The sequence below is a fragment of the Meles meles genome, chromosome 4 (genome assembly GCF_922984935.1).
Source record: "Meles meles chromosome 4, mMelMel3.1 paternal haplotype, whole genome shotgun sequence".
Classification (NCBI taxonomy): Eukaryota; Metazoa; Chordata; class Mammalia; order Carnivora; family Mustelidae; genus Meles; species Meles meles.
In genome coordinates this window covers 87,905,263-87,917,318 of record NC_060069.1, presented here as the reverse complement: position 1 = coordinate 87,917,318, position 12,056 = coordinate 87,905,263, and the positions used below count along the sequence as shown (strand labels likewise).

Here is a 12,056-nt window from a genome sequence, read left to right as displayed (position 1 = left end):
GGCTATCAGAACCTAAGGAAAACAGGACCTGAGGCACAAAATATCCACATCCATTATCTTCTCAGAATTTTTAAATTTCACTTATAATACTAAAAAAAATCAAATGACAACTGCAGAATTTATTTAACTAGAGAAACTGGTTGTTGATTTATCACTGTACATTTTAAGAGACTTCTTGGCCTATTAAGATATTCCTACAGAGGCCTGGTCAGAACAGAGTTCATCAGAAAATTATCAGAAATTTCACTGAGTATCTATTAAGTACTCAGCATAAAACATGGTTTTTGCTATTAAGAATGTAGGATCTTACTGAAATGGTAAGACTCATATATCAGAAACCATACAAGAGAAGTAAAAAATTTGGAGTTTCAGGGCACCTGCGTGGCTCAGTGGGTTAAAGCCTCTGCCTTCAGCTCAGGTCATGATCCCAGGGTCCTGGGATCGAGCCCCACATCGGGCTCTCTGCTCAACAGGGAGCCTGCTTCCCTTCCTCTCTCTCTCTCTCTGCCTGCCTCTCTGCCTACTTGTGATCTCCGTCTGTCAAATAAATAAATAAAATCTTAAAAAAAAAAAAAATTGGAGTTTCAAACTAAGCATGGTAATACGAATTTAGGGCAGGAAAATGGTACTATGTAATGAGGCTGGTCAGTGAAGGTTATAGAGAGGAGAAACCCCATTTATTCTGGGCCTTGAAGGATGGGCAGGATTTGGGCGACAAAGGATAGAAGAGTGCATTTTAGGCAGAGAAAAGAGCCAACAAATGGCCAACAATAGGTTTGAAAAATGGGGAAAGAAGAAGGATCAACCTGTTTCCAGTGTTCTTGTAAAGGAAGAGGGAAAGTGAGGTAATGACATTACCCAAGAGACTTAAATGTCACAATGAGTCTTGTGTCACAGCAAGGCCCTAGAGCCAGTAATTTGGTAAATAGGATTGCCGAGTCAAATACAGGGTTCCCAGTTAGATGTGAATTTCAGATAAACAACATAATAATAGTGTAAGTATTGTCCAAATATTACAGATTTATACTGAAAAAGTATTCACTGTCAATCTGAAATTTACATTTAACTGGGTATGCTGTATTTTTGGCAAAGACTGGCACTCCTACTAGTAGAGGGATATTTAGCAGCACTGACCAAGTAGCAGTATTTGAGAGACATTTGTACTATCATCAGCAAAAAAGATAGGCATTCAGAGCACTTTCAAAACGAGCTGTCTTTCTTTTTAATTCTTTCTCCAAAATACACTTCATGTTTACCAGAATTATGTCTTTTATCTGATTTCTTTCAAGCTAATTCTGTCCCCTCCCCTACCGCCTAAGAGACATTTGGCAATGTTGGGGAGACAATTTTGGTTCTTGTAACTGTGGGAGTATTATAGGCATCTAGTGGGTAGAGGCCAGAGGATGCTGATAAACATTCTACAATGCACAGGACAGCCCCCACAACAAAGAATTCTCCAGCACACAGGTCAGGAACGCCAAGGTTGAGAAACCCTGCTTTAAGCTAAGATAAAAATAGAGTCACATTCCTGGCTAAAGGCCCCTGGCTTTCACCCTCCTCGCAAACAGCTTACAGTGTTCTGCAAATCTGAAGTACCAGAGATCTAGTACATGTATTTTTTAATATTTATTTGGAACATGTATTTTTTAATATTTATTTGGAAGAAGTACCACCTACACACACACACACACACACACACACACACACACATACACACACGCTCTAGACTTTGCAACTTCAGCTGACTCACGTTTCACATTTTCCTTGAATTTTAAAGAGCTTAAAAATATGCATGCAGATCGGCCAACGAAAAAAATTGCTTTGCATCAGTGAAAGCATTCTCACACTCCCCAGGGGCTCTGCCAAAATGGGTAGGCCCTGCTCTTCCAAGCCAAGCCTTTCACCAACTCCTTGCCTTTCTCTAATCTCGGGCTTTGCAACCAGAGCCTGCTCTTGTTTACCCTCCTGTTTTTCTCAGAAACATATTTGTTTTTTCAAATCCCAAAGGCTTTCTCCTCAGCGTTTGTTTGTAGGCCTTGCGGGTTTCTCCTCTAGCATCAAAATTATAAAATTTAAATTCCTCATTGGTCCCTTGGTGTACGTTACCCATTATCACAGAACAGAAGGAAGGAAACCGCTGTTAAAGATTATTTTGATGCTTTCATTATCACATGTATTCACCCAGAGGAATAATTAAACTCGGAACTTCAAGTTAGAAACAAAGTTCTGGGGAAAATTTTCTTCGAACTGGCTTATACCCATAGTCAGTTTGGAACTTTTGTTTTCTTGTACTGTAATAACGGACCAGTGGAACATTAGAAGAGGCAGCCCCCACCTCCCATGACACTGGCTTGCAATGAGGACCATGAGCACAGCCATGAGACAGGGGCTTCCTGATCACGTTACCTGGGAAGACAGGTCAGTGGAAAAGAACACCTTCGCCTTATTCATCTTACCAGCCTCCTGGAGCTCAGAGCCTGGGAAACATTACACTAGTTGGTCTTTTGTCTCTTGGGCTTTGAGTTAGATGTGACATTTTAGACTCTCTCTGTCTTTTGCTCTATGACCAAGGCCTCTTTTTAAGAAAACAGGTGACAAAAGAGAACATGCATAAGACATGGTAGGAAACTCATATCTAAGGATTAATAAAGGCTGGCCATGTTTGGCCTTGACTGAAAGCAAAGTTTTCTCTGAGGCTGATTTATATTTAGCTTCCTTCTGTTCTTTACAATTGGTAAAACCAGCTCCAGCAACACTTCTTTTGAAGTACTCGAAGGCCACAAGGAGAAGTGAAAAAGAGCACAGAATTTAAAGCAAGAAGAACCTAGCTCAAGTCAGCCACTTATGGGGCTGTATGCCCTTGGGAAAGTTCTTTTATCCTCTCTGAGTTTCAGTTCTTTTATCCGTAAAATGGGGATAAAAATATCTAGCTCTTATCAAGAGCTCTTTGTAAAGTCTAAGGTTTTATGTAAATGTTAGTTCTTATTTTGAACCCATTGAGCAAGGATTTAAGATGTCCCTCAAATGACAGGTTGTAAAGAAAGTGTCTTTAATTGGAGTTGCAAGATGTGGATCATACTTTCTGATGTGCTATTGCTTCTGCGGATCTTTCGTCAGCTGTCTTAGTCCCTTTTTACAGAAATGTACAAGGGAAAGGAGTTACCACTCTAACATTTTAGCAAATACAGGAATTATCTCTCTTTTACCATTCCTGGCTGGGGTCAGTCACCCAGCTTGGTTGGAACATTCCCACTGAGCATGCTGCCCCACGTGGCATTCCATTCTGCGAGAAAATTCTATGCTGATGAAATGTGGACAGATAGTGTTAGATAAATGAGTAACATTTGTGAAACTATTTGAACTCTTCAAAAGAAAAGACCCACACTGATTCCAGGGATTTTTGTTAAGATCATTGGAATTTAAAATATGATATTTTGGTCAATTAATGTCTGTTCTGATTTTTTTTTTTTTTTTTGTCTCTTGGCCTCAGAGGGGCAGAGAGAAAGGGTCCACAGACTTCGTTTTTTAAAAAATTAATAGAAATAAGTAAAGTGCACAGCAGAATCATTGTGTAAACGTGGCAACCCATCAACCATCACTACATGGTACTACGCCCTCCTCACAAACATCCCCTGTCTCCACTCACATATGTCACAGCCTTTACAGGGCTCAGTGTCCTGCACACGCACCCAAATTGGGCCCATCTGTAATGCCCCAGCCCTAGGATAAGACTCAATCAACCAACCATGGGCTAGATGCTATACAATCTGTTGAGAATATAAAATAAATAGCCAAGAATCCCTTCCTACAAGGAGCTCACCTGGGAGGTGATGCAAAATAGATGCAAAAACAACTCATTATACAACACAGTGATAGGAATTCTGATAGTGGTATTAGCCTTCACAAAGAAGGGGGAATCGTTGCTCCCTAAGAGATTCAGGGGCAGCTTCACAAACAAGATGACACTAAAACTGAATGTAGACAAACAATAGTAGTTCTCCGAGTGAACAAAGATGAGAAGAGGGTTCCAACAAAGGGAGAAGGATCTCCAAAGTGAGGGAGGTAAGGAGAGGTAGGAACAGGTGTATGGGGAAGAAGTTCAGGGAAACCTAGCTCCAAAGGAACACAGAATGCATAGCAAGTGACACAGACTGAAAGAGAAAGGAGGGGCTAGCTCATACCCTTTAGGCTAAGAAAGGAAGTTGGGACTTCAAGAGAAGGTGAGAAAGCCACTGAAAGATGTGGTGATCAAATGACACTCAGAAGATGAGTGATGAGGTAGACATCAAGAGGACAAAGCAACTGAGGACAAGGAAAGCAAAGGCGACACAAACTAAATGTTCCTGCAATGTGCACCAGTGACAGCAACGTGTTAACATCCTTTTCAAACTAATATCAATCTTAAATATTTCGGTCAGCGCCAAAGGCAGAACAACTGCTTCCAGAAGATGCCTAGGAAGTCTTAGAAAACACGTAATTCTCACTTTGAGGAAAGGCAAACTGAACATTTTTGTGTGGTCCTAACAGTAGTTATGACTAAAATGATAAATTGATAAGTCAAATGAGATAACAGATCACAAGTAGGCCCCTTCAGTTTTGTCAGATAACTCATATGTTACATCATATCAATAAACATATTAAGAGACTCGAAGTCTTTTGAAGTTGAAACTTGAAGTTAATGGATAACTTCAATGATCTTCTTATTTTAAATCCTCTGTCTTCATAACTTCATGTTTAGAACTAATCCTACAGAATCACACTACTTTGTTCTCAGCTTTATTAAGCTACAATTGACTTATAACACTATGTAAGTTTAAGGGATACAATGTGATGATTTGATGCACACAGATATAGGGAAATGTTCACCACATTAGTAACATGTCCTTTATCTCACATAACTATCATTTTGTTGTTGTTGCTGTTTTGTTGTTTTGTAATGGCGACAACATTAAAGCTCTACTCTCAAAGCAACCTTCAAGTATATAGTGCAGTACTGCTAATCATAGTCATAATGCTTTACCTTAGGTCCCTGGAACTTATTAGAATTGTATTTCTAACTAGAAGTAATAATTCAAGACTTAAATGGGGAGGGGGGAAACAATAACAGATGAAAAGCCTCAGAATGGTAACTAGCAAAGGAATCAGAGTTCTTTAGAATTAGAGGTTCTACCTTACAGAAAAATAACTACAGGTGTCCTCAGATGATTGGCAAGTTAAAGAAATTGTAGAACATAGAAAATGTACTATTTACTTACCAAAAATATTAGCACCTCACCACATTTCACATTCCCACATGATGATTTTATATCTATTCTGAGCACTGTGCAACTGTTAATTATTCTCATTTCAATCTGCAATAGGCCCTATACTAAAGGGTAAAGAGAAGACTTAGTTCTAGTGTATTGGTTAGAACAAGATTAAACAACAGGAACTATACATTGAGATCACAACAGTAAAGATCCTATGCAGTAATAGTAAGCATGTATTAGTTTACCAGATTGGAAAAAAGGGAAGTTAAACCCTAAAATTTTCAAGTTAGTGTTTCAAAGCTTTGAGAATAAATTAGTTCCAAGAAACAAATTACACCATTTTAGTGGACCAGACCAGAAAATCATGAATTATGTTTTATAATTCTTTTTATATTTTCTAATTTATCACTCGGTGCAGCACTAACAATTTGGGAGCTGGAACTTTGAAATTTTATAGACATGCCCTTGTCAATCTGACATAAGAAATTACTAAACTGGTTTTCATATTATAACAAGGACTAAGGGAAGCTGTTACTTTGTAAAACGAGGAGTATTTTGATTTCATCACCAACCTCACTGCTTTCCAAGCATATGTACAAGACATAATTATGATGCCAAAATATGAAATATAGCTAGTTTCATAACCAGAATGAATTATGGCTAATTCTTCTGTAGTAAACAATCAGATTTTCAAATCTGTATTCCCAAGACAGCCAAGTCAGGCCTTACTTTTTGAGTGGTTTCATTTAAATATGCGGTATGTCAGTGGATGCTGGGAAGTTTACAGCACAGGGAGGTTGGGGGCACACAGCCCTTGCCCTTGAAGAGTTGGGAGGCATTGAGGCAGAAAAGCAATGGATCTTTTGAGAAAATGAAGCCACTTCTTAAAAAAAAAAAAAAAATACACATAAGCTAATACTTGCTGCTTTTTTTTAAATTCTGGAATTCAAATGTTCTTCATTTTGAAATAGAGTAGATGTTGTCTAATTCTTCAGTCTAAAAATCTTCCAAGATGGAACCACCCTGATCCCTGGAACTGCCAATTCCTAAGTATTTCTATGTTGGCAATGAACACTGTATTAAGTATCCCATCATTCATATGCGTAATTTTTAATGGTCCTGCCCCAGCTCATATAATTCTATCCTGTCCTGGCTTTATAACTTGCCACATTTCCAGGTAGTTTATGTTTTGTTTTGTTGGGGATTATTTTGTATGTGTTTGATTTTTGTTTACCTGTATTAGGTAGACAACCTCTTTGTACAACCACAAAGACCTTCTTGTCTCCTGCTTTTCTCTTACAAGCTCCAGAGACAATATAGATTTGCCAAACTAATCCTTATACACAACCTAATTCTTTTTTTTTTTTTTAAAGATTTTTATTTATTTATTTGACAGAGAGAGATACAAGTAGGCAGAGAGGCAGGCAGAGAGAGTGAGAGGGAAGCAGGCTCCCTGCTGAGCAGAGAGCCTGATGCGGGACTCGATCCCAGGACCCTGAGATCATGACCTGAGCCGAAGGCAGCAGCCTAAACCACTGAGCCACCCAGGCGCCCCCACAACCTAATTCTTAATAAACACTGACATTTTACTAAATCAATGAATGTGATATCTGGGACTGTTACAGATTGCTATAGTCTCATTTCTCTAGCCTAAATTAAGGTTTAAAAAAACAAAATGTTTAACAAGCCTAAGGAAGAATACCTGGGAAAAAAGACACACTAAGTTCTATGTAAATAAAAAAGAAAAGAAAGTCAGGGCACCTGTGGCTCAGTGGGTTAAAGCCTCTGCCTTCAGCTCAGGTCATGATCCCAGGGTTCTGGGATCCAGCCCCTCACTGGGCTCTCTGCTCAGCGGGGAGCCTGCTTTCCTTCTTCTCTCTCTGCCTGCTTGTGATGTCTGTCAAATAAATAAATAAAATCTTAAAAAAGAAAGAAAGAAAGAAAGAAAAGAGAAGAGAAGAAAAGAAAGTAAAAGATTGTCCTCTGACTAAAACAGAAGTTACTGCTAGGACCCATACTTTACCGCAACAATTATTTACAATGAATTTAAAGACCTAATTCTCCAATAAGAGGGTAAGATGCTAATGATCTTCAGAGTTCCAACAAATACTTCCTGGACAACCACCAAGTGGTAAGCCTTGGTCAGGGCCCTGAAAACATGGAGATAAAAGACAGAAAAAGTCCCTGAGAACTCAGAGGCCAGTAAATGGTATTGCCCCAATAACACACATTCAGAGGGAAGCTCAGAGTGAGTGCCTGGAGAGCGCATTAGGGAAGACATATTTTCACAAGAATTACTTGGATCATATAACCAGATTAGCAAGAAAAACTGGATGGACACTGAGCAGGAATAAAACTAACTCAAATTGTGTCTTATACCTCTTCAATGTCTTAAAAATAATGTACGGATGTTTGTTTGTCAGTGTGTGCTTTTATTTATTTACTCACAAACTGCTGGTTTTTTTGCAGAATGCCCTGGCTAAAGACACCATAAAAGAACTTGCCACCCTGCATGGCACCAAGTACACATATGGCCCAGGAGCTACAACAATCTGTGAGTCTTGTCTTCAGAACTGTGCAGAGACCACATGCCTAAAAAGGCAACAAATGGTTCCCAGACCCTTTCCTTTCAGATCACTTAAAGCATGTAGCTTTTGCCTGACAGTGAATTTTTTATACATGTCATCAGTTTTCTGTTCAGAAAAAGTTTCCCCTCCAACCCAAGAAAACAGTTGCGCTCGGTAAACATCCACTGAGCAGCCACTGCTATGTGCCAGGTCCTCACTAGGTGCTAGGAAAGAAAGGAAAGGAGGATGGAGGGAAGGCAAGAGAAAAGGAGGAAGGGAAGTTGGGGAATTAGCACAGTCTTCAAAAAATCTACAGTAGGGCAGCAGGAAAACTAAATAAAGGGTGCTAGATGTTATGACAGAGGATGCACAAGGAAAGAGCATACTCCAGCACCAGCCAGCACATCCCACAGCATCAGGGATGACTGCCCAGGATGCCGCTTTACCTGGAAGGACAGCTGCTGAAGAAAGTATAAGAAGGAGTGTTTTCCTGACTAAACAGATTGCAGACACAAGGGCTGATTCAGGCTCGAGCCACTTTCCAGGGGTAGATGTCAGCCACTCTGACCAGTCACTTGGTGTGTTGGAGCAAGTGGCAAGAGACACACATCAAGAGAGTTAGGTAGGGGCTAGACCCCAGATTTCACTTAGACGCTACGGAGTTTAAATTTCACTGGGAAGGCACATCCTGCAGGCCCCGTTTTAAATTTCTACTTATATTTTCCTTTGCCTTTGCATGATTTCTTTTTGCCCCAGATCTGAAAGGACCAGAAATACAAGGGAAAAGACCCAGTCCTCTCATCACAGGGCCCTCCATGCAGTTGGAGAGGCGCCAGTCCCGAGTTCTGTTTTGTTTTGTTTTATGTAAAATACAGTTTTCTATAGTCTTATCCTTTTTTAACCTGCTCTGAATCGTACGGGGTATAGTGTTTTCCAAAGGAGGTTCTAACAGAAGTAGCCCATCTATTCATATACTGTGAACTTCTTATATGTTTTATGCAGAGTAGTTCAGTGAGGGTTCTTTTCTCATTATACTGTAAACCCTTGAAGGGCATAAGTCACGTCTTTCCTTTATCCTGGCATCTCCAGAGGAGAGCCCATGGCCTGCTGCTCAGTGAGGGCTGTATGGCTGTTGACTGAATAAAGAGATGAAAGAATGAATTAATGAATGAACAAACAAATGACCTAGTGACTGAAGAGATACAAAATCTACAAGGCAGTGACTTGGTAACTGCTACCAAATGAAGAACTAAACAAATCCCTAACCTCGGCCAGACCATCTGCTAGGCCCTGAGGAAACACAAAGGCCCAGCCTTGCCCTCAAGATGCTCCAATTTCATCAGTCAGCACTGTTTCCTTGGGGTTTGGAGCTCTCTCCTATCATCAGTCATCATGCCGCTCTCCATATTTTCCTAGGAAACAAACATTCTTTCCTAAGAAATTATCTATATTTTGTAAATAAATTATATATGATATAGTTTACCACAGCATACAAGCACAGTGAGAAGTTTATATTTTATTATAAACTATATACTTCCTGGGGTATGAAATACATCATTCCCACTAATTAGGTTTAGAAATAAGATTGGACTGACTTTTTAAAACAGCCCCCCCGTATCTTTTATAATCCAGTTTTTCAGCAAATTGGCCTACCTATAACATTTTGCCCAGTGAAACAGTTGTAACTATAAAAGAAAGCTGGTTTTCTTCTTCTTTTTTTTTTTTTTTTAAATTTCCTTCCTGGATTTAAAGTTTTTTGGGGTTTGTTTTTTTCTGTTCTTTGCATATTTCAGATCCTGCTGCTGGGGGCTCTGATGACTGGGCTTATGACCAAGGTATCAAATATTCCTTTACCTTTGAACTCCGGGACAAAGGCAGATATGGCTTTGCCCTCCCTGAATCCCAGATTCGGCCAACCTGTGAGGAGACGATGCTGGCCATCAAGTACCTTGCCAGATATGTCCTGGAACATCTGTACTAGCAGAGAATGCTGACAGCCTTTTTTCAAAGTGCCTCTTTGTCTCTTTCCTATCCTGAATTCTTATTTTTGTCTGCCTGGATATTTTCTAGATCCCAATCTTTCTTTTAAGCCTCTAGTCTATGAAACTACTTGGATCTTTTAATACTGATCATAATAAAAAAGGAATCATTATAATTAGAAACCTGACAGACTGTCTACTTCTTTGGGGAAAAAAATGATGTGAACCAGTGACTAAGCAAGCCATCCACAGGTAATGATGTGGATCAACTACATAGGAGTTAAAGTCCTCAGGGTATTTGCCAACACTGGCAGAGTCTAGAGATGTACAGTTATAATGGGGGCTTATGAGGAAGAAGATATCTACAGGGAAATTCAGGGGGAAAGACCCCATCTTGCTTTAGCTTTCTTCTCAGCTCATTTATTTTATGAACTGTCGACTACATGTCAAACACTTTGTTAAGCAATTAGAGACAGAACAATGTAAAAGAAAGACAGTTCTTGCCTTCAATGAACATTTGGGAAGACAGACATGAAATAAATAATTAGATATTTCACAAATTATTTAGTAATTCATTATTTAATTTACATTAAGCAAGTAAGTGCTAGACAAATTACATAAAAAGAACATATACTCGGTCTACCTCCCTGATGTGTAAGAGAAGGCTCTCTCAGAGAATGCTGGAACCTGAAGAAAGAATCACAATGATCTGGATGAAGAGAGGGCCCCTTCCAAGCCCTATGAAGATGCAGAACCTTAGCAAGAAAGCCAGAGGGAAGAAGGGCATGTAATGGGGCTGAGGAGGGAAGGAGGGAGTAGAGCTTAGGGCTTCAGGGTTTGGAACATTGGTCTAAGAATAATGGGAAGCCATGGAAAACATTCAGTTGCAAATGACATGACCAGAGTTTTTAAAACATCAACCAGTTAAGGAGGAAAGCAGACTGATGTAAAACAAGAGGGTGTCAGAAGGGTGTTAACAAGGAGATTTGATAAGGAGGGTGATAAGCAGATGGGAGGTAAACAAGAGGATGTTTGGTCTTAAACAAAAGACGCAAAAATTACTCCATGACTTGAAGTTTCCCAGAATTAGAATTGAACATGCTAATGTCAGAGAGTATTATGCAACGTTCAAATTTTAAAATATAATAATAGGTATTTAGTTGCAGTTCAGGAGCATCCTTAATTTAAAATCTACTTTACTATTCTATTTACTTTAAAATATGAACTTGTTGTTTTCTATGTGGATCCAAGGAAAACAGGATTCCATATCTAGCAAAACATGTTAAAATATCTATGATAGTGTTATATTCAAAAGAAGAATACTTTGTGATGAAAAAATAAAACGAAATGAAAAACAACAACAAAAGAATCTTAGTAGTTCAGTAGTTCAGAAGCTGTCAAGCCAAAGAATGATTAATTGCATTAATTGTCCACTAGATGGTAGCAGTGCAGCTGCTACAATTTGTCAAACAAATTGACAAAATTTAGTACATTTAAATAGATACACAGACACTTAAGTGCAAAAAAAAAGAAACTCCCATGAATTCTCAAGCAGTACTGATCACAATAGAAAAAAACAGATGTAATTTAGATAAATTATCTTTTCCCGTGTTATTTAAATTTATATCCATGTTGGGAATTGGAGAGCTAACTCAACCAGAGTTACCTGAGTGAAGTTATCTTGCTGGATGTATATCATTCAATCCATAGATAGTTCCACAAGACACTCCCATACTCCACCTCTAGCAGATAACACTGACCTCTAAGAAATGTTGTGTGCGACCCAAAGTTCAAAAGTCATGTGTGTGTCAACCATAAAGAACTATGTCTCTAAATTGAGTGCTTTAAATTAGAAATTAGAAATGTTCAAAAATTCCAAGGAATTTTTTTTAAAGGTAAGGACCAGGAAAGTAAGTATGTAAATATTCTCATTTAAAATCCCTAGTATCCAAGATTTCTTGCACCAGAAAAATTTTTGCTGTATCTCTGGCCGACTGAAAGTCAACAGCTAGCTGGTTAAGAGTGCCACTTGCCTGAGCTAAACTGAGCTAAAACAAGAAGACATGTCTGCTTTAGTCCTTCCCAGTGCAGTAATACCATATGACCTCCTGCAGGTGGACCAGGAACTGCAAAGGGCTCCTACCCAGCCCTGCCCACCCAAGAGCCTCTGACTGTAAGAGCACCTCCCTTTAATTCCCTCCTTTAAATTACCCCCACACTGAGATCCCAGGACAGGCTCTGAGACTTTCCTCAGTCCTGAG

General features: G+C 39.2%; 1 protein-coding gene across 1 annotated transcript in view; it reads left to right on the top strand.

Moving 5' to 3' along the window:
- Positions 1-9,922, top strand: part of CPB1 (carboxypeptidase B1) — a 34,658-nt gene extending 24,736 nt beyond the window's left edge. Inside the window, exons 10-11 of the mRNA XM_046003404.1 lie at positions 7,719-7,803; positions 9,610-9,922. Of these exons, the coding sequence (XP_045859360.1) occupies positions 7,719-7,803; positions 9,610-9,797 (273 nt within the window). The 3' untranslated portion in view covers positions 9,798-9,922. The remainder of the gene's footprint in view (positions 1-7,718; positions 7,804-9,609) is intronic.
- The last annotated feature ends 2,134 nt before the right edge of the window (positions 9,923-12,056 follow it).